This window comes from Pteropus alecto, unplaced genomic scaffold (assembly GCF_000325575.1).
Source record: "Pteropus alecto unplaced genomic scaffold, ASM32557v1 scaffold8, whole genome shotgun sequence".
Taxonomy (NCBI): Eukaryota; Metazoa; Chordata; class Mammalia; order Chiroptera; family Pteropodidae; genus Pteropus; species Pteropus alecto.
This window is the reverse complement of record NW_006494609.1, coordinates 1380011-1402887: the sequence shown is the minus strand read 5'-3', so window position 1 is coordinate 1402887 and position 22877 is coordinate 1380011. Positions and strand designations below refer to the sequence as shown.

Below are 22877 nucleotides of genomic sequence, written 5' to 3'. Positions count from 1 at the left end.
GGAAGGTCAGGACTCTAACTTGGGTTTCGCAGGAAGGGGAAGGGACAAGGACCTGCTTAACTCCATCGTGTGACCTCCCCGAAGCCTCTTCTCCACTGAGCCAGGAATGATTTCAAAAGGGAGCATAAGGAATCTCGTGGCATCTTCTTTCTTGTTGATGTTTAAAACCAGGGAGAGGGTGTCATTTGGTTGAGATAGTTTAGAGGTCTGAGAAACCCTGGTAGGAGATGATAGGTGAATCCATACCTAATACAGAATAGTTTCAAAAAACTTTTCAATTCTTGGTCTCTTATCACCCTCTACTGAACTTTGTGAGGCAAGGTGGAACAGACAAAATGGGAAAGTCAGGTTATGGGACAAGCCAAAGATTACACACCGCTAACCCACAGCAGAGCTGGGCCTGAGCAGCTGTTTCTGGCTTTCTCTCTCTTCAGCAGAAGGGGGCGGGAGCCCCGTGGCAAGGTCCATTCCTGGGGTCTGTATTACTCTCAGGTCCTTGCCAAGCTTTCTGATCTCCCTCAGGAGCTGAGGGGCATTTTATTTTGTCTTAAAATATTCTCTTTATTCGACTTTTTAAAAATAAGATACCACAAACATAAAACAACAGCGAAATTAAAAAAAAAAAAAATCAAGAGATGGGTTAAATTGAATAAAAAAAAGTTCATTGGCTGAAGAATTAATATACATTAATATACATTTAAGCCTATTAAAAATAAGGAATACGATCAAAATAAAAATAATGGATTCCTTTGTAACAACACACCATCTCATGTACAGTGGTCTAAAAAACGAGATTTTGCCACATAAATGGTGGGTCTATGGAATTTGCCAGCCGTCACATCTTCTGAAAGCTATTCCCACGAAATGTCACTGGGACCATAAGCAGGTTCAGACACTTTACTCCAGCCTGTATTGGCAAGTATCGGTGCTTTTTTTCTTTAAAAATATTTTCAATTTAAAAAAGGTGAGTTGCTAGACTTACTATCTGAACCAAATGTGAAAGGACCAGCCTATTCCCTGATTCCCCAGAGATTTTCTCTTTGAATTTCTTAATCCCGCCCAGTGGGGTGGGATCAATCTCACAGGTCTCCTCCCTTCTCAAGCGCCCTCCTCTTCAACTCACCCAGACCTTGATGGTGGCAGGGCAGAGATGGTCCTGTGACCAGGGACACAGGTGAGCTGCCAAGGACAGTTACTATCAGCCTCCTCACCTCCCGCCCACGACTGAACAGTGAGCAGCTTTTGTGTGTCAGGCACACTAGACATTTTCCAGACCCTCAGACGTGCTGATGTCCACAACACCCTTGCCTGTTAGGTATTACTCTAACCCCCATTGGACAGAAGAGGAAACAGGCTCAAATAGAGCTCGAGCCACTTGCCTGAGAGCATACAGCTAGTTAGTGGCGGAGACGAGTTGGCTGGTCTCCGTGATCCATACACCTTCTACACTGTACGTGACTGTCACTCTCAAGAAAAAAGGCACATGAAACGCTCAGGGATCACGAACTTCTCCACGTCCACCCACACCAGGCGACCTCTCTGGGCAGCACAGGATGATTTTCTCAACCTCACTGAGAAAGCAGCTGTAGCTCTCGGGCACGCTTGAGACCATCTAAGGCCCTCCTGCCCTGCCCGAGGTGTTTCCCTCATCATATGTGGGAAACCTGAGAAACAGAAAGTGCCACCTTTTGTCTGGCAAGCCTGGCAAAGTGAGACTTTGGTTACTGTGTTGAGCTGGGGTGCAGCCACCACTATTTGGTGCACATGGATTTAAAGTGGTGGCTGCTGGACGGGCCAGGTGAAGCCAGCACTTCTGTTTGTGGCCCTGCGTTATTGGTGCCTCTGGGATCTCTATAGCAACCTTCCCAGGGAAGCAAGAAGCAGGTGTGATGTTTACCTTTCCAAGGAGGTACAGGCCCAGCTGCCTTACTCCCGTTAGAACCAACTCCAATCAGAACCTTGAATTGGGGTGTCCCAGCCAGACTGGGGAAGCCCTCCCTGGGCTTTGTTCCTGGCGTCTCAGACTTCTGCCTTCTATCATACTCATCACTCACAGGGCTCTTTGCAGAGGCCAGCCTCTGCCTGTTCATTTGGGTGGGTGCTGGGACACCTTCCCTCATGGTCTCCAGCAGTGCTGGGACAAATCTGGAAACAGGCAGGCATGCCAGGAGTGACAAGGGCTCAGCGGCTGGGCCCCACACTGGTAGCACAATGCCCAGCACAGACACCCCCAGCCTCTTTTGCAAGTCGTGCGTTCCTGCTTTCTCGTTGCTTTTTCTCTGGTTGTGGGAGAAGTGTCTCCTTTTTCTACCAGATCCTTCTTATCTCCTCCTTCTAGTTCTGACTAAACAATGCAGATGCTCTTTGTATACATAGCTTGTAGGAAGTTCTTGGTGGACTCAGAAATGGAGTAGAGGCAGGCATTCCACTCTCAAGGCCCCTCAGTAGCCTGTGTCTGGTAGCCCGTGGAATGCCTCCCCTTCCTCTCCTCCTCCTCCTCAAATGTACTTTGGCATCTCAGCTCTGGTTCACTCCAAATTAGGCAAAGGCTCAAGGAAACAGAGACATGGCCGTGTTGCTATTGGCAACAACTTGATGCTACTTTTTTCCAACTGGGAAGTTCATGTGAGCCTTGTCTATGGCTACAGTGGAGGGTGCTGCTGAAGTTTTGCAGACTAGCAGGAGGAGTCACTTGCTTGCCAATGTGTGATTCTCCTGAGGCCCCACAAGGACTCTAACTCCACCCCCCTAAGGGTACTTCTCATCTCCTGCAAACATGTTCACCCCAAACATATCCATTGGTTAGGGTCCTTGGTTAAGCCAGCTACCGAGGCAGAGAACAATGAAGGCACAGGCAGTCAACATGCTGACCACCCCCCACCCCCCAGGAGCATAATCTTTCCATGAATGTCCATGTCCATTTGAACACATACGCAGAGGGCTGGCTCATTTCCTTTCTACCACCAGGAATGTAGTTAAGCAGGCATTTATCAGACATGTATTTCTAACCTGAAAAAGTATAGCAGGGGACATGTCGAGCTGTATTTTTCAAGACATCTCTGGATCCAAACTTGGGCCTAGGAATTCCTAGCCACTGAGAACCTTCTTACTTCCCTACAGACTCTTTTTCACATGTCACTGTGATGATTTTGGTCCCCGTGGGACAGTGGGTGGGTGCTTACGGAGGGGCAGGCAGAGCTGCCTCACTCCTGTTAGAGCCAACTATATAGAAAGTGAGATTGCCAAGTTTCTAGCAGGACTTGGCCTTAGGGCAGGGGGGAGTGGTTATGGGAGCCTATCTGAGAGATAAAGCCTAAGGCTGCTGCTGTTGCATTTAAAAGCATCTTCAAAGGTGGTGGGCTTTTCTATCCTGCTCTGCTAGGGGTCTAGGGGAAGCAACTTATAGGATCAATACCTAAAGACGTTATTTGCACATTGCCCCTGGAACCATGGACTCATCTCAGTGTCGTTTCTGGACCCCCTCAGCTCCTTGTTTCTTAGAAAGATAATACTATGGGCACAAAAATGGGCCAGAAAAATGGGAACACCAAAAAATGTGTGCCACTGACTGTCCATGGAACAAGAGAGTGAGTACAGGAGTGGTGGGCGGAGATGAGGCCACAGACAAACAAATCATCTCTTCCGGATTTTGGAGCACCTTCTGTGCAGAAGGGTCCCAAAGAAGGTTAGAGAGTGGGGACGCCGGGGTCACTCACCCACTGCTGGAAGGAAGCCACCTCGGGGGTGAAATGCAGCGGCCATTCTGACTCTGCGCCAGCAGCACTAGGCAATTGTGTTTTTAGGAAGGGAAGTGAAGAATAACTTATCCAGCTGAAACCATGAAGACCTGTGGCTTTAGGGGGACCCCTGCCCAGACACACACACAGCTGTGGCGGGCATGCAATCCATGCGCAGATGACATGCAGGTCCGCAGCGTATGTTACACATGTACCATACACTGAACACAGAGGCATCTAACAGGCAGGCAGCACATGCACCTGTGACTGACTACAGCTGTGCACATGTTCATGTGCATGTTTACACCACAGGCCCTTACATAAGCATCTCATGCAAGGTGCATAAGCAACCATGCGATTGGCTGTCGAGCATTATCCTTAGGCTCCTGAGATGCCAATCTTTGACAAACACTGCAAACTTAAAGCATTTATCCTAAGATACGTATATAAAACCTGAATTCTCCCCAGGAAAAAGCCATTCATGTCAGTGGAAATGACCTCTTTGCTTTTGTCTCTGTCGATACTACAAACAGTAGGAGCGTGCACCCCAAGGGTCTGGTTTATTGAGATTTCAAAGCCTCCCCTGCCACCTGCTCCCGACTCTTCCAACAACCCTACCTTGTAGTACGTGGTTAAAAAATAGAAGCCTTTGTCTATCTGGCAGATGGAGCAACTGGGCTTGCTGAGGCTGTATTGCTCAGGATGGCTCCAGGCAGGTAGACAGCTGAGAGGAGAGGGTTCCTGGGAATGAGGCTTCGGCTGTGCTGAGTGCTACATCTGGACGATTGGATCTCACGCTCCTACCATGGGGAGAACTATTCCTGATCTGTGTCTGGAGGCAGGAGGCGTCGTAGGGTCCTGCACCTCAATAGGAGGCGAAAGCCAGATCCTGACGACGTATGCAACATTTTCCAGGTGGCTCTCCCCACCTCCCTGCACCACACGGCGTCCAGCCCCACAGCTCCCACAGCTTCCCAGGCAGTGCTTAGGGACCCTGCGAAGTTGACCGCAAGGCAGAAGCTGGCCTGCTGGGCACCACAGTTCCCTCTGTACCCAGGGAAAGCAGAGGAACCGTTTCTCTGGGTCGACTTTAAAAATAAGCCAATAATAATAGCTAACATTTATTGAATAGTTCATTGAGCTGGGCACTGAGAAAAAATAAATGTGCTTTGTACACATTGTCATATATGAAATACCCACCAAACCATCCTCAACTGTATGATACCCACCTCACAGAATACTATTGGAAATTAAATAAGGCAATAAGAACTAAGCATGGGCTGCAGATAATATCATAATAATGAAAATAATCATACAAAGAGCTACGCTTGAGTGCATGCACTACAAATACCGTACTAAGCACCTTGCGTATTTTTTCCCATTTAATCATTTACTCTTATCTCTCTTTCACAGATGAGGAAACAGGCTTAGAGGAGCTGCCCAAATCATACAGCTAAGTGGTAGAGCTGGAGTAGAACAAAGTCCCTTTCAGGCCAAGCTCAGCATGACACAGACGCCCACAGTATAACACAGTGAGCCCCCAGGAAATGGCAGCCACTGTTGTCATGCCCTCATACAGTGCCAAAAGACATTCCATGCAGTAGGCTTCATTATACCCATCGGACAAGTGAGCGACTTGCCAGGGTCTTATTCCAATGTCAGGTGGAGAAATAGGATTCGCCTGGGGCTGCCTGTCTCCTACTTCCCCACATTCTGGTGGGCACAAAAGGGATGTCGTTTTCAGAGGGCAAAGCCAATGGATCATCTTCAGTAGGGGATGAGAATGCAGTTGGGGGAAATGTTGCCGCTAGATTTCTGACAACATTTAACCCTGGATGGTTGGGGGTGCTCAGTCACGCCCCACGTGGCTGGCTACTGACGGAATAATGAGAGTCTGGGTGGCTCAGGGCAGGCAGCCACGAGGGGCCAGTCGGTGCCTCTCAAAAAGCACTCCAGTCGGGCAAGATGCACCTTGCTGTGCCTCATCTGTGGGGTGCTGGGGACTATGGAGAGAAAGGGGACCCTGTCGCCAAACCTGAGAGAAGCTGCTAAAGGGCAGGTTAGGAGGCTCTGGTGGCAGCCACTCTACCCACACCCCTTCCTGGTAATCCTTTCATAATGTTCCACAGATCTAGAAATGATTCAGGAAAGCTGTGATGGAGGGCTTGCAAATGACAGTCTCTGCATCTGTGTCATTACCAAGGAAACCTCCATCAAGCATGTGACCGCTGGACAGTGGTCACTCACAAATGCTAATGGTTGACTCCCGTACATATTTAGAACTATGAAACTTTTCAGCATCATCCCAGAGACAGAACCCATCAGAATTTCTCCACTGGTCTGGCTGCGGATTACAAGGTCGGGTTGAGTTTTTCATTGGCTGCTCTATCTCCATTTCGCAACTTAATCTGCTATGATGGAAGGCCAGGCCCTTGATGCTTGCTTGACAGTCTGTCTTTTTCCATTAGGCACGAAGGTTCGGATGCACCATGCTGTTGGTGCAAGTGAGAAAGGCCAGGGGGCAGGGTGAAAAACGGTTCTCCAATCCTGTCGAAAAGTCTGGGTGTACCCTGGGTCCCCATATCTCTCTTCTCCACCTCTTATATGCAGAAACCAATTGTTCCTGACAGAGTTTTAAAGGACTGTTTAGAAGAACATAGTAACAATCAACTCTGACCAGGTTTTCTTTAGCTTTTTAAAGTTTTGCTGACTTTACCAGGATCGCCATGTTTAATGAGAGGCCTCAAAGAATTTGAAAGCAAAAGATGAGGAGAGGAAAAAAGCCATCAGCTATAATCACCATAATTATACAATCCTATGAGTTGGAAGCAGCCATAGTGAAGCTTAAGAGAGAGAAGAGAGTGTCATTTGCAATTGGGTTGGTCCTCAGGACAGCTGGAAAGAATGTGACCCCAGAGCCCTTCCCTTACCCAGAGTTACGTTGAAGATGAGTTCTCAAGGCATGGCCCAGGAGAAGGGGTCCCCATGGAGGGCAGTTTCTCCCTAGCCTAAGGCCTCCGAGGGCTTGTTCTGCTCCTGGTCAGGCTGAGACGTTTTTGGTGCCAGCTTGCCCATCTGGAATCTGCAACTGACTTTATCATCCTTTCTGCTTTCAATGAAACACCTTTTCTGGACAGGAATAATGACAGGCCAAGCTTCCTCGGATTCAGAACTGAGGCACCCCACGTACATGCCCACCGCAGCTGTGCTCAGCCCAACTGCACTGCAGTTGCTCAGCCTTCCTGTGCCAACAGGCACCTACGTCCCACCTACGTTCTCTGCCCACGGACCTCCCTTTAGTCATTCAGGGAGAGGGCCCTGTTGCCCAGAGCTCAGCTGCAGCAGCAGGGTCGGTTGAAAACAAAACAAAACAAAACAAAAACAAAAAGCAAGGATGACATGCAAAGGGCAGTATTTCCACTCCTTGACAGTTTCCCTTGCTTTGACTGTGTGTGATCATCTGGCTTTTTCTTCAAGGCACAGTCTAACCTGCCTCTTCGCCAGTCTCAGCAAATTCCCTCCATTTGATTTGTTCTTCTTTTCCATGGCTTATTTATAAACCACAGAACAAAAGGCAGTAGGATCCATTTAACAAATATTTTTAATGCATCGGACGATTTCAGTTGGAAAAGATGATAGAATCCAATGCAGAAACCTACTCTACAATATCCTTGGCCATTCGGACTCAGCAGGTTTTCAGGGAGCTCATTGTTCCCCAAGGTGACACAGTCTACTCTCGGGAAGTTGCTCCTGTTAGAATATGCTTCAGTAGAGTGACCCTGCCCATATTTTCTCCCCGTTTGTTCTAGCTTTGTCTGAAAGAATCGAGAAATGTCCACTCACTCTGGAAGACAAACACAAGTATCTCATGATGGTTATAGAGTCTCCTTAGAGGCTAAACATCTTTGTCTACTTCAGTCTCAGCTGAGATGGCTTCATGATTCCCCAGTTATTCCTTCTGAATTTTCTCTAGGTTGTTAAAGTTCCTAGTAAAATGGGAGGCTTAGGACCAAGACTCAGCACAGTCTAGAACAACACAGAAAACAGTAGAACACTTTTCTGTCTTCTGACCTTGCCACTTTTTTCATTGCTGCCTAAAGTTGCTTTTTTAAAACAAGTGATTGCATCCTGCCTTTGCTTATATTAAGCTTGCAGTCAATTACAACTCCGGATTTTTTTTTGACTTGAATTACAGTGAAGGATTCGAATGCCATCTTTTAGTAGTTAGACTGAATTTTTTCAAACATAAATTTTGTCTGGTTAAATTTTATCTAGTTGTTTTTGACACATCTTTCCCCCTAAAGGAGGTACTTTTCAAATATAATTTCATTATCTACCAAATGAGCAACACCTTCCAGGTTTGGATCTTTGAGTATGATAGGTATATTTGTCTCTTTATCCAAGTTATCAAAAATGATGTTGGATAGGACAGGGCAGTAGCTGGAGCCTTGTGGCCACAACCAGAAATTGCCTTTCCCATTGACATAGATCTATGAATTTAACCTCTTACCTGTCATTAAGATACTGTGAATATACTTGCTTTACCTAATTAGGGATAAACAGAAGGACTAAAGATGAAGGGGAGAGGGGCAGAAATAGACATTATTTTCAAGGTCATTGCACTAATCTCAGGTCACAAATAAATATTCTCTGGAGCAGGGGATATAGTTATAACGGTCATCCATATGCAATAAGCCAGGCTGATAAGGAGCGGGTAGAAAGTTCCTGCCAAATATTATACCAATGAGGCCCCTTCTTGTTTGGGGGGCTGGTGCCATTGCTCGGGCCAAAATGATTTGACGGTGACCAGGCAGTGTGAAAGAACCACTGCCATTTGGACCCTGCCACTGCTGGGGTGGCTAGACATTCCCAGGCTTATCCACCGTCCCGTTCATCAAGGAGCCATCAAACAAATACCCCAGGGTCTTTCGCTCATTGGCCTTCAGGTAACATCACTAAACTGAAAATCCCTCTGCTCTGAGCAATTCTCAGCTCCCTGCAGTGTCCCATTTAGCATTCTGCTTCATAGCAACGTCTTACAGATTGTTCCTGTGTACGGATTTGTATCCCGCCCTCCTTCCAGGATGCCATGCTTCTCAAACTCAGTTTCAACTGAGGAGACTCATTTGCTGCTCCTTCAACGAGAGACACACCTTTGGTCAAAAAAAAAAAAAAAAAAAAAAAAAAAAAAAAAAGAGGAGACTTCGAGTTATTTTCACCAGGAGATGACTTTGAGGGGAATGCCATGGAAGTCTTACTCCTCAGCCTTCGAAGTCCTTAGACCTTGAGCTCTCTGACTCTAGCTCTCCACAGGCAGAGTTGAGTCTCTTCTCCCTGACCTTGACTTTGACAGCCTTGTCCCCTTCCTAGGTTCCTGCTGTTCCAAAGCTTGACGAACGCCTGGAGGTTTCTCTCTTTCTCGTCCCTTGGGTGGTGCCCCCGCGCCCCTGGCAGGACTGAGGTGGATTCCGTCCTGTGCAACAGTGCGCATCCTGTCCCCAGAACGGTCTGTACTTCCCATTGTCCGTCCTGCTAAAGGCCCCGCAGTCACCTTCACTCTCTGCCTCCTCACTGGACAGATGGGAGCCCACGGCTGTGCTGTGTGGCTGCCTGGGGATAAGCACCAGCATGCTGACTGGACAAGTGACAAGGAACAGGCTGAAATCCCACAACTCAATCAGCCACTTCTAAAGTGAGAGCTCCTTCTAGAAGGACGTCTTTTCTGAGTGGAGGGTGGGAGGAAGGTTCTGTTACGGCAAAGGGCTACAGGTCACCTCCCAAAATAGATTCCCGCCTGGCACACACACACAGTTTGCCCCCAGCCTGCCTTGCGGAGACTGGCAGGGGATACGATTTGGATCCGAATCAGTGGCTGTAAACACACAGCTGTGCCTTTCTGCCTCAGAGGACTTTGATTTTCACTTGACTGCTCAGCACACTGGGGTCTCAGGAAGGCAGGGGAGGGCCTGGGTGTGGGGAGAGGGTGGGCCTGGTTCGGGAGGGAGGGAGTGCCAGGTGTGGGGAGAGGGAGGGCGGGCGGGCGAGAGGGGGCAGGGAGCAACTCTGTAGAGCCTTGCTTGACCCATGTGTCTCTGCATGTTGGGGCCTGAGTCACCGCTGTGAGTTTCCTCTGAGTGGCACTCCCTGGGGAGGGTGTTTTGGGCTGCTTTTGGTTGACAAGTTGAACCATCAGCTGCAACAGCTGGGGAAGGTCAGTCCTCCTTCCAAAAAGGTCACAGGGTCTAGGGCTGAGTTTCTCAAAAACGACGACCTCTGACCCTTTAGAGAAATGAAAATCTCACCCGTCTCCAGAGTCTTGGAAAGACCCCCATCCGCCTGCCATAGAGAATCACGCTGTCTTCTCTGTATCTCACCGGCCAAGCTGATTTGGTTGTCTTACACTCTATAGTTTGCTTTTAAAAAATAATCATTTTCATTGTTCAGCTACAAAATTATAATATTAAATATGCCTTTTCAAACTTCACTTGGAGCCAAGATGGAGAGAGAAGGCTAGAGACCAGAGGAGACTTAACCTACCATGGACTGTAACCAGGACACGCTAACCTCTTTCTGCCCAGCTCTAAGAGGGAACAGTGGCAAGCTGGCCCGGAGTTCTTCAGGGAACCAGAATGCATGGTGGTGGGTGAGCAGCAGCATGATGCTGAGGTCCCCAAATGCTCACATTCATTCCTTCCTATGCCCCACGATGCACCGTGATGCAGCAGCACCCACTCTGGAATCCACTCTTCTGCCCAGTGGACCTCTCCCCCCACCTCCCGACGCACACTAGGCTGGGCATCCATCCCAGAGGGCGGGGACTGCAGAACTGGCACAGTTGCCCTAAAGGAGTCACAGTGAGTGAGGGAGCCCTGAGCAATGGAGGGAGGGAGACTGCGGCTTAGATAGCCTGTGACACTCTTAGTTCTGGTGCTTTATCCTCAAATCTTTGTCAAAAGATTTTAAATACACACCCAACTCAATTCCATCCATGGATTTTTTCCTGGCCTCAAAGGCTGGCAGCCACTTCCTGGGCAGGAAGGCAGCTCCTCTCTCATTCTGAGGGATGATTAGCACAGCTCAAAAATCTCAGGATGGAGAGGAGCACAAACCTGTAGACACTACCAGCTGGAAAAGTCCATAGAGATGATCCAGTCCAAGCCGTTGTACAAAGGAGAAGCCCAGCACTCAGAGAGGGCTAGTGATTTGCCTAGGGCTACACAGCTAGTAAGCTCAGGCTGCTGTGGAGTTTCACAGAGTCCTAGAAGAAGTCATCGCTGACCCCAAGAGGCGGAGTTTCATGCTTTCCCTCCTAAATACTGCTGTGGAAGTCAACCTCCATCTGTAGGCAGGCCAGGGTTTCACTACCGCTGGATCTCAGGGCTCTGAGAAGGGAGAGGCTGGCAGTCTGGTCTGTGACCTAGTGGTCCCAAAGGGGCCTAAGGACTGTTTGCAATCAAACTCGCATAAAGACTTTTAGTCAATTGTCCCTTGCTGGAGGCCCAAAAGCATATATATATTTTTTTCAACTGAAATCAAAGCCCTCTGGGGGCTCTGCTGGGTCCAGATTTTGAGAACTCACTCCACCAGAGTGCATGGCTGAGCAGGAGGGGAAAGCAAGGTCCTCCGGGAAGGAGCTGCTAATGCCGATTTGGCTGAACACCCTGGTTATCTGCCGCCTGCCTTGCCTGCCAGGAGCCTCTGCCATTTGCTTCCGCTTCCGTTTCAGCACCTGGGCCTGGAGCAGGGCGTTTCTTCCAGCAGAGCTGCCTGAAAGGGGGCAGGGAGGGGATGAACTGCCTACTTTTTAGCTCTCATTAGCTTTCAGCTGGGAGGGAGGAAACGGAGAGGGAGGAAGGGTGGGGAAGAAGGAGGGGGAGGGTGACAGCTGGCTTTCAGAGCTTCCTGATCTCCATCTGACTTTCCTGCTGCATTCCTTGGCAGGCACGCCTGTCGCAGAGATGCCACTCGGCACAAGCCAAAGCTCCTTCAGCCCCTGGCCCCAGTTGTTTCAATTTCAAGGAGCACCTTGATAAAGCTCAACTGCGATGTCCTCCTGGAGGAGGATGAGCACACCAGGCCCTGGTTCTCATCTCTGCTCTCCTCTGTGGCCTCCTGTGCTTGCTCAGGCAAAGCAGCCCCCGCTTTCCATTTTTGGAGCTGAAGAGGCTCCCAAGAGGGCAGCTGAGGCGTCAACTGAGATGCCAGGCAAAGGTGTCCAGGGAGGCTCATGTCAGCATCACTTGGGGCTGCCGCTTCCTCTAATGTAAGTGCCATCACTCTGTGGAACTGTAGACAAGGAGCAGGGGACTTTCTGTAGCTTTTCCTTCGTGGGTTAGAGTTCTCACTGGATGACTTTGGCTACCACCCTAAAAGAGACAATCTAATTGCTGCTATTGAGACCTGGCTAAAGGCCCTTTGCTTTTCACTCTCCTCTGAGGCGACCCCCTGGTCCTCAATGTCAGAGTCAGCTCTTAGTGAGGCCCTTCCCACTTTGTGGTAGACCATGAAGGAATGAGCTCACCTAAGAGACAACAGTGGGGGAGAGAGCCTTGTAGCTCTGGCTACCCTCTTACCCTCATCTGTCAACCACAAAACCAGGATGACAGCGGGCAATGGCAGGCTGGCCAGCACTGAGCGGTAGGAAGCTGTCTTTAGTTTGAGAACCCTCCCCCTCCCCCAGTCAGTAATGCCTGGGACTTCCCACCAAAGAACCTGAAGAGATGGCAGGTGATGCAAAGGCAACCCACGATGACGTACCAGATGTTTCCTATTGTGGCTTTCATGTTTTACGGCCACCCTGAAAGAAAGCTTCCCAGCGGACAGGCTCTACTCATTTGAGCTGAGGCCATGTCTGGGGCTCCCCTTGAGAAGGGGGAGCTGCTACATGTTACAGCTCTTCCTGAGACCGGGGCTCCTTGGGTCCAGGGCCACCGTGTACAGTGGTGAGAGTCATTCACCACACAAGGGAAGCCGAGGGTCAAGTAGGAGCTGAAATCCAGCCTGTGCTTTGCTTGGCCAGGTGGGCATCTATAGAGGTGGGCCCATCAGAGGGAATCCTATTTCTGGTTTTGAAAAAGGGTACAAAATGGGCTAGTCGTGCCATGCTGCAGACTTTCAGTTATGTTTGGTTCTGAACCCAGGCCTTCTCTGTCAAACAGGCAGGGTTTTACACAGTCCACCAAACTACGCAATGCTCGGCACAGCACACCTCCAGACATCTGCTTTGTATATTCAAGCTCTGAGTGACTCAGAATGAAGCTTCCATTGGAAGGAGAAGCTCACGCAGCGCTCCCTCTGCTGGGGGTTGCAAGGCCCCTTCTGTACCCAAATAAGCATGGCCCCAGCAGCCTCCATGAACTGCATTAAGCTACTCCTCAGGATCTCATGTAAAAGGGAGCATCTGTCAACTTCAACAGAGAATCCTTCCATGTCGTGATACACCTGAGACCTGGAAAGAACAATGTGCTTTCTCCAAATGTTCCTCCTTTACCAAGAAAAGAAAGGACATAGGCATGGGACAAATTCTGGATTCAGATTCAGTCTTGATAAGAAGCTAGCTGACTGAGGTAACCAACCAACATTTCTTGCCAATAATTAATCCTACATGGCAGTCAACCTTACATCCTTGATCCATGAGCTGTCTAACTTCACCCCCTCATTTTTCCATTATTAGCTCCATGACATGGATTTTTTTTTTTTTTTACACATACTTCCCAGCACCGTGAAAATACTCCTGAACTAGGCTTTCATCCAGTTTTATATTTCATAGTATGTAGCCAATGAAATAGTCATGTAGACCTTCTTTTATACAAATCAAACACTTCAGGTATATTATATCTGAAAAATGGCTACCAGATTGCAAGGTGTATTGGTTAGTTGGTTAACTCTGTTTGATTGGAACCCTGGGCTGTCGAAACCAAGTTCTTGGGTTCCAGCCTCAAATACACTGAGCGTCGCCACTGTTCTACAGCCATGGGCCATCCCCTCAAACTCAACCACGTCCTGTGGGGATGTGGTGTGATCTCAAGAGCACAGGAGTATGGAGGGATCAGTGCGAATCCATCTTCATTTCTGCCACTGGAACTAAAAGGTCAGAATTCACCACCCACTAGAGTCTTTGTATAAGAATAGCAAGGAATTTAGGAATTTTTATTTTTTACTTTTGAAGTTTTGGGCCTTTTATCTCATAGGTGCTAAAAATCTCAGGAGCATGGGAGATTCTTCTCCTTCAGCTGGCCCTGAAAACATCTCTGTACATTCTCCCACGTGTACACTTCTGACGCTGGTAAAGTGTCTGGTGCTTTTTCATTCCAAACACTTTGTTAATAGACCTTGGAGATCCACTGAACCAACACCACTCTGGGATGAAGGGACATCAATAAATGCTCTTCACAGAGCCTTATCAAGATTATTCTTGCCTTTCCTGATACCCACTTCTCATGAACAGCAGCCTGGACATGTTCGGACATCTCATCTGAATACCTCTCTCACGCTCTCGGCCCACATGGTCACCTGAAGGGCCTCTATGGGGCGGTGGGGGTCCTGCGTTCCTAATTTGCACCAATAGTTCAAGTTGTCTCACCTGTTACCACAGGGTCTCCTATGTACCACCGCTCTGGTCTCTACGCCATCTAAGCACACTCTGGGCTTGTCAACGAAATCCCTAAGCATCCTCCACCCACTGTATGCAGGCCTCGAAAGAGACAGAGAGGAATGGGTTCCCACAACCCTCCGTCAGGCCCTCGGGGGTGGAGGAACTCCCATAGGCCTTGCCTTTGACATTCTGTGGCAATTGCTTGGTGTGTAAAGCCACATGGCCGTGGCAAACTAGCATGAAGACAGATAGGAGACCAGCAGGCCTTCTGAAAGTTCTGACTTCTTGTGAGGAAAGACCATAGAGACAGAAGACCAAAGAAGAGAAGAGATGAACGCCCATATTTTAACTGCTGCCTAGTAGAGCTACTTTGATGTTTACATCTAGCTAATTCAAAATTATGTTTAAATTCAGTTAAAATGCATCTAGCTATGACAGGTAAACAACTAGGTTGCTTTCAATTCTTAGATTTTCTATTAAAGGAATGAAATAAAGATACTACTCACTCAGTAGTCTGGTTTTACAAGGACTTCAACAGAGAGGGAGAAAAGGCAAGTCGACATCATTGGGTTTCCACCCTTTGGGAAGAGAAATGTGGCCAGTTCTATTGGTAGGATCCCTGCTTCTCAGCTGCCATGTCGGTTCCCTTTGGTTTCATGGTAACAGTGCAGGCCGAGCCCCAGGAACTCAGCAGGTTTGTTTTTGACAAGTGAATGAATGGGATTGAGTACTTCCTGTGCATCAAGCCTGATGTTCAAATCTTGTAGAGAATGGCATGGCAAGCAGAGACGGGTCTGTGCTGTTCTACAGACCACGGTAGAGGGGCTCTACCGTGCACCACGAAAAATACCTATGTGATCAGTGCTCTCACCTGTTACACAGGGTCTCCTATGTACCACCCTTCTGGTCTCTACGCCATCTAAGCTGGGTGTGCAGGGGTAAAGCCACTTCCCTACAAAGACAGTCAACATGTAGCCCCTCTTTACTCTAACTAAGAGAATCAAGGCCCGGGGAGCTTGTCCAGGCCTTGACCCTGGGAGCACAGGGACAGTGCAGGGACTTGCTTCTCCCTCCGCCCCATGGCTACTACCGTCCTCTCCCTGTCACACTATGCAAATGAGGCTGGCAGGGGGCTGTAAAGGATGAACTCATGCAGAGGCCACTAACACACACCAGCTAGACCACATCGCCAGAACCCATGCAGCTCGGCCACCTCCTGCGCACGCAAAAGCCGCCTACACAGCAGCATCAGCTCGCGACCCACTCCCGCATGACGGCCAGAGTTCACGGAAGGAAATTTGGAATTTTGTTAAGATGAGCTACGGTTCTGAGCCAATTTATTTCATGGTACATTTCGACGGCCTTCTCCCTGGGCTGCTACAGAAGATGCACAAACTGCACAGCCCAGAGGGCGGTGGGGTCCTTCCTCTTCAGAGCCCTGAGCTGAAGGTCAAATGCGAGGCCCGAGGCTGGGCAGTCATGTGTGCACCTTCTGCAGAGGGAGCCGCTTGGTCTTTTGCAAATCCATCCCTAGAAGTGAAGCTGCAGACACTTGCAAAAGAAAAGGGGTGTGTTGAGGGGGAAAGCACTGGACTCCCTCCCACCCCAAAGGAAATGACAACAACAAAAAAGAACCAAGAAAAGAAAAACAAAAGAAACATGAGGGAAGAAAACCAGCTGAACTTACCACACTGCGAGTGAACTTTTCTAAGGAAGTTCTACGACCTTGCTCACTTTCTGGCTTTAGGAACAAAAAAAAAAAAGGTAGGGAGAAAAATACAGAAAAAAAAAATCTTCAGCTTACATGTGGTTTCCAAACAGCACAGCGGCAGCTAATGAACAAAAACAAAAGCAAAACAGGGCGAAAAAAAACGGGAAAAGAGAAGCAGCCAGCGCTGTATGCGAGAGTCAGTGGGAGAGTCAGAAAACAGAAGCCCACAGGAAATGGTGCGGCCTCCTTGGAGCAGTGAGCAGAGAGGGGTGTGGGCTTCTCCAGGGGCCATTAATTGTGCTTCAGGGCTCAGAGTAGCAGCCACTGCTGCTCTGCACAGCCCACAGTCAACAGTTTGAATTGCCTGCTCATTGCTTTCTACTGGCCCTGCCCACATGCAATAGCTTCTGGTGGTTGAGTCTCCGAGGCCACGGGCAGCCATCTGGGTGCCCCAAGTGGGGACCCAGAACAGACTAGCTCCGAGGACCCGCAGGGTATGTGGGGGATGCTGATGGGACATCAGAAAGTGGCTGTGGGTCCAGGTTGGGACTGCTGAGATTTTCCTGCCCAGAAGCAGCTAGAAAGTTTGCTAACTTCAATGATTCACTTATGGACCCTTACTGGTTCTCATTCTGTATCCTTAGAGTAGGGAGGGCCTACCCATGTCCTTTGCAAAGAGTCTCAGGCTTTGGAAGGAGTGCTCTGGAAAGAAAATGTTCTCTTAGTACCCAGGCGGGTGACCCCTTCCAAGGAAGCTTTCTGGGGAGCTCTTAGCTGAGGAGTCCTCGACAGGGGCAAAAGCGGGCAAAGCCCCTGAACACTTCCTGGGACTGACTGCTCCCCACCACCGGAGGAGAATATGGTGTGCACCTGTTGGTTTTCTGCTTGTTCAAGGGGTCTGAGGAGAGAATTACACCCCAAATACCCACCTGCCAGTTTATCCTAGAGCCTTGTTCCGGGGCCCTGAGCACAAGTCTGGGAAATTTGGAGAGAACACACACTCATGTGGGGGCGCGCGCGCGCGCGCGCACACACACACACACACACACACACACAGAGCAAATAATGGAAATTAGGGAGCTGAAGAAGCAGCCAGGTTTCTGTGGGTCTGAGAATGTTCTGGAAGCAGAAGGAGTGGGCAACAGGTGGCCATCTGTCTATGGGGACAGGTTAGAGGGCTCCCTTGGCAGTCATGCCCCATGCCCTCAGCTGGCCGCCAGAAGACAGGACATTGCAGAAGGAAAACACAACATAAAAGACGCAGCACTGCAGAGCCAGGCTGGTCTTTCTTCTTGCACAAGGGACTGAAGGATCCATGCTTGGCCTTGAGTATCACGCCAAGCCCTCACTCTGGGGACAGCAGAACTCGACTTCCACAAAGTGGGCAGCCCTGGTGGCAGACATTTGGCTCAAGTCAGGCCAGTCCCAGGCCCTGCAGCTAGCATGCTGTGCTTATCATTCTTTACGCTGGCTGCTGAGTAGCTGCTTACAGCAGGTAGCCACCGGCCCGACTCATTTGGGTCCCTCTGCCTTGCACAGTCTCTTGGAGCTGCCTTGGAAAATCACTGTCACTGGTACTTAATTGTCCTGGAGGAGCCATCAAAACCCAGCTCACTTGCCCCTTGAGAGCCTGGTACATCGAAGCAACCAACCTTATCTTAGAAAACATTAGGATAGAAGGTGAATCAAGGATGAAGGATCAGAAAGCTATGTCTCCAGACCCCATTGGGGGCCCTTCTCAGCAGAAAAGCCAGTCTCATTCATGTCCCCTCTCTTAGCAGAAGGTTGTGACTTTCACATACCTTTTATGACTTGGACATTTATATCACATGGTAAACCCATCCCTGAAATCAGAAGATATGCTAGGCCTACCTGAAAGTGCTGGGTTACAAATCCAGTCCACACCTGGAGACTCTCAGGGAGAAATGGAAGAAAGAGTAGGTTTTGTCACTTTTTTTTTTTTTTTTTTTTGGAAACAATCCCTGAGTATTAAAAGGGTGTTGGCATTTGCAAGGGTTTGCTGCCATAAGAATAACCCTTAATTTGGGGGCTGGTGGATAATTCTAATGAATATCATTTGCAACATTTCACAGGAAGGCCTTGGGTTCTTCCTCACTCAAGTGACCTCCTCTGAGAAGTCTTCCTCTTATGAGAGGACCTGCAGGCGCAGGAATGTCAGCTCCCCTCTCTGAGATGGGGTGCATTTTCTCTTTGTGCTCAAACTCACAAGGAAACTGATGGCCTCTGGCTTCTTCTGGGTGTGTAGACAGGTCCAGATTGCTCAGACAGAGACTAAAATTTCCCCACATTGTGACCAGTTCAGGATCTTGAGCCACAAGAAATAAGACACTTACTTTGACCTTCTCCCATGAGATCTGAGCTGAAGATACCCAAAGTCTCCATAACCTTTCTTGAAAAAGTAGGCATCAGAGACACTTGCGGGGATAACAGCCCCTCCCTCAGAGCCCCCCGACTACAGCCTCCTGCAAGGGAGCTGGCCACGTATCACAATTTCTATCATAGTAGGTCACGACTACACCCCTGACAGAAGGGGTGCAGGCAACCAAGAAAGCTGGGTTTCTGACAATCTGGGCACTCCAGAAGTCCTTTGCTCTTTCTCAGACTATCAGGGATGTCCTCGGGGCTACTTCAGGGCAGGAGAGCAGGATAGAAACACTCTTCTAGGCTCTGGAGTTATGTGGTGCCAACCAGATACGCAGACAGGATCCTGGCACGTGCGATGGACAGTACACAGAGTGAAGGGCCGCGTGACTGAGAGAGGAAGCCCGACAGAGAGCCTGTGGATGGAGAACCACATGATAGGGCCTGGGGTTGGAAGGCTAAGAGGGGAGAAGAAAGGATGCAGATGTACATGTCCCTAAATGGCATGGCACGGAAGTCATGGAATTTGGTGCAAGGAGTAACACACTTCAACACAGGTGGGCCTCAGATCAGAGCTGAAAAGTGCAGAGGGTTCGCAGGCATACTGGAATCATGAGCCATCTCTCCTGCCTCCTCTTTCTCAGATCCCATGCCCCTCTGGCTTTTCCTTCCCTCCTCCCAGTAACCCAGGTGAGTTCATCCCTGCTCAGTCAACCTTCACCGCCTGCATTCTGAGGGTCCCTGGATTCCGAAACCCAGACACCAAGGGCTGCAGGGAGCCATGACTTAATTCTAAGTGGAGGAGGAAGAAGAAGCTTGAATGCAGTTCTTTCCTGGTTAAAAGAAAACACAAACCCTGTGGGCTGGGTTAAGGTGAGGATGGGGCAATGTCAAGGGGTGGACAACCCCAGGAGTGACTTCAGGTGCCAGATGGCCCCCTTGAAACCTATAACATATTTTATCCAATGAGGGGGCCACCCCAATCCTTGCCTCACACTCCTCTCTGAGCTGGCCAGGGGGAGACAGTCTGTGGGGAAGGGGCTGAACTTTGCAGTGAGGGGCTCTCTCTGGCTTTCTAAGGGATTCAATGGTGTCACCCCCAGCCCTGTACTCCTGTGCTGAGCCACAGTGTCCTTAGTATTTGGTCACACTCCCCACTGTAGGCAGAACACGCAGATGGAGGTAATGGGCACATGGAGACAGGATGTCACACCATGGACCTTGGGGTGGGCTTGGGTGACAATCTTAATTGTCCTCCACTGGAATGGGAGCAGATAGAGGAGAGAAAGAGGAAAAGAGAAAGTAAATAAAACCCAAGGGATGATATTCTCATTTCACACCAGCAGCAAGCAGCAGGCAAGGATCAACAGTGCTAAGAAAGGCAAGCCTGTCCTTCTCAAAGATACCTTCTTCTTGGCCAGCAGCAAGTCCTGGTAAGCATTTGATCGGAGGAAGCGGGCATAGCTGTCACTCTTCATCAGCTTGTAGATGTGTTCCTGGGAAGGAAGGAGGTGGAAGACACAACAAAGAACTGTCAACCAATGCTGAAGTGAATTTCCACCCCATCAGCCACTGTTTTAGGAAAGAAACAAGTGAACTGAGGTATGCTAGAGAAACTTGCAACCTGTTTGTTTTGTTTTGTTTTTGTCTCACTCAAGAACACCAAACGAAACATATTTTCTCTCTTAGAATAAGAGATCTTTAAGGATCATGTTCCAAAGGCTTTGTAATTGGGCCTGGTGCCACGTTAGGATGCAGTATTGCTTAATGGTTAAAACCACAGCAGAGCAATAAGAAGGGACAAACTATTGAAGCACCCAACCACTTGGATGAATCTCAAGGGAATAATGATGAGCGGAAAAAGCCCCAGAAGGCTACGTACTGTATGATTCCATTGATATAACATTCTTGAAATGGCAAATTATAGAAATAGACAACAGATGAGTGGTTGCCAGCGGTTGGAGATGAGAGGGGGGAGGGGAAGGAGATGTGGTTAAAAAGACAATAGGAAGGATTCTTGTGGTGACAGAAAAGTTCTGTATCTTGACACATCTTACACATGTGTTAGAGTTGTGCAGAACTAAACATATACACATATCCACGAGTACAGGTAAAACTGGGAAATCTGATAAACTAAATGGAAGTAGCAATGTCAAAATCATTGCTATTATATGGTTTGCAGATGTTACCCATTTGGGTAACTGGGTAAATGGTATGTCTCTGTATTATTTCTTACAATTGCATGTGAATCTAGAAGTATCTAAAAATAAAAAGTATAATTTAAAAAAAATCCGCAGGCAATAATACAATTGGGTCAGTTGTACATGTCAGGGCCACCATCTCATCCTGAAAGGGTGCCCTTGGAACCAGATCATAGGGTACATGGGCAAACAGACCAGGCCTGAGGCTTATATCCAGAAGGGCAGATGCTGTGGCATGATGCCCTCTTTTCTCCTGGGCTCCGAGAGGCATTTACATTCTGGCCTTGGCGAGAAATTTCACTCTTGACTTCCAGCTAATTCCTAGAGCCTACTGGTCTCTTCCTAACAAATCTGTCCTTACTGAGGGCAGGGAAGGCAGGGTTCATCAAAAGAGGGAAATTGTCAATTGAAAAAGGATTATTTATCAGTTGTAATGAAACGTAGCTCAGCGGCCCAGGAAAGCCTGGCTGTCCCAAGAGAGGATTTGTGAGGAGAGAGGGTGGGGTTGTTACGCAGAGGCTGGCCTGGTAAGGAAGCATCTTCCCCGATGTGCACTCATTGTTCATCCCATGAAGCTGGACAAGGGCCCCAGAGATGGGGGAATGGAGTGCTGGTCAGTGAGGAGCGGTGCTTAGCTGAGAGGCTGGACTGGTCATTAAGGACTTCTTTCTCGGGTAAAGGAAGGGTGGGAGGGGGCACATTTAGAAACACCTAAGCAGGCTGCTGGTGCATCCCAGAGGAAGCTGGAAGCATGGCAATGACTTGCCGAAACCTTGTCCCTACCCACCTCAGAAGAAAGTGAAGGCAGTAAGCAAGAAACTTCTTGGGCACATGTGGATCCCTGTCTGTGCAACTTCAGTTGGACCACCAGCAGACCTGTTAGGGCTTCAGCTTGATTCTTCCTCAGATGCCCCCATGTTTATAAAAGCGGGGTGCAACCCTACTTACGGGAATGGGCCCACTGCAAGGATCCGAGTGAAATTAAATAGTGGCTTAGATTTGAGCTTACTTTGATAGTTCAAATGTGTTTTCTGATTTAATACGTTTAGTGAGAACATGCCTCGCTAAATGTTTTTCTGCAAATTTCAGACAAAAATCCAGCCCACTGTAGTTTAAGTTCTTTAAGGGAACAATATGTTTTTATCTTTTACGTATGCATTGCATCCAGCACGGGGTCAAATGTTAGTGGAATTTACATTGTTTCCTGGTTCACTGGAATGCTTGTGTGAATTTAACGTCCGTTCGGCAAGTATGCAGGCTTGAAACTTGTTTTAGTTTATGGCCAGATCAATTCCTGCTTCCTGCGTGGAAGAATGGGAACTGCACTCAACACCAAGGAAGTCCATGTGTGAGCATCTTGGCTCATCCCTAACGGCCTCAGGGCCCAGACTGAGAACGGCAAGGTCTTCCTTTATATTTGTTGTCTCTTTAAATTGTTCTAACATTTGAGTCTCAGGTACAAATGTTAACCCAGAGTAAAAACGACTGTCTCCTTCTTGTCTCATGCATCACTTCTGTCTCCTTGATAGAGCCAGGTGGTTTCTGAGTCATCTTTAGAGGCCTGCTGCTCATGCCTGGACCCTCTCTAAAACCCATGGCAACAGGTACCTTCTTCTTGTTCTGACTACTTAGAGGGATCTAAATCCCCGATCTGTCTCACAAAATATCCTCTGTCATCCCAAGAGGAACAAGGAAGCCTCTCCCAGCCCAGCTCTTCTGGCCCTGGCAACAAATTTCACCCCTGATCCAGCTAATTCCTCCAGCCTCACTGTGGGCAGGAAAAGCCTCATCCATTAAAAGAAAGAACTTATCAGTTAAAAAAGAGCAGGGTAAAATATGTGCCTAAATATTTAATCACAAATATATTCAGCAGTTATTTGTTGAGCATCTAGTAGGTGCCAGGCACCATGTCGGGCATTGAGACGACAGCCTGAAAAGGCAGAAGGGGTCCCTGTTCTCGTAAAGCTTAGATTCTATTAGGCAAGATTGGTGCACAAAGACTATAGACTACTTCTGTCAAAGTCATCTCAGACCCAAGCCATTACTTAATTTCATTTGACTCCTTGCAGTGGGCCCATTCCCATGAGTAGGGTTGCACCTTGCTTTTTTTAAATATAAGGGCATGTCTGAGCCTAGGACTACAAAGAAATATAAGTAGAGGGTGCCGCGAATGGGTGTAAATGGGATGACCTACGCTGCCGGAGGTGAGAAATGGTTGTCTATCAGCTGAAAGGGTCTTCATCAAGATCGGA

At 48.6% G+C, this 22877-nt stretch overlaps 1 protein-coding gene across 5 annotated transcripts in view; it reads right to left on the bottom strand.

Moving 5' to 3' along the window:
* The window catches only part of RGS6 (regulator of G protein signaling 6), a 444196-nt gene that overhangs the window by 5223 nt on the left and 416096 nt on the right, over positions 1-22877 (bottom strand). For 3 of the 5 annotated variants that reach the window (XM_015599615.2, XM_025042155.1, XM_025042156.1), the window contains 3 exons: positions 19831-19920; positions 16019-16072; positions 15659-15882 (listed from right to left, as the gene is read on the bottom strand). In XM_015599615.2, coding sequence (XP_015455101.1) covers positions 15862-15882; positions 16019-16072; positions 19831-19920 — 165 coding nt within the window. In that variant the 3' untranslated portion in view covers positions 15659-15861. Of the gene's footprint in view, positions 1-3716; positions 3784-15658; positions 15883-16018; positions 16073-19830; positions 19921-22877 lie in introns of those variants that run through there. The other 2 variants (XR_001518095.1, XM_006925417.2) reach the window with 2 other exon arrangements.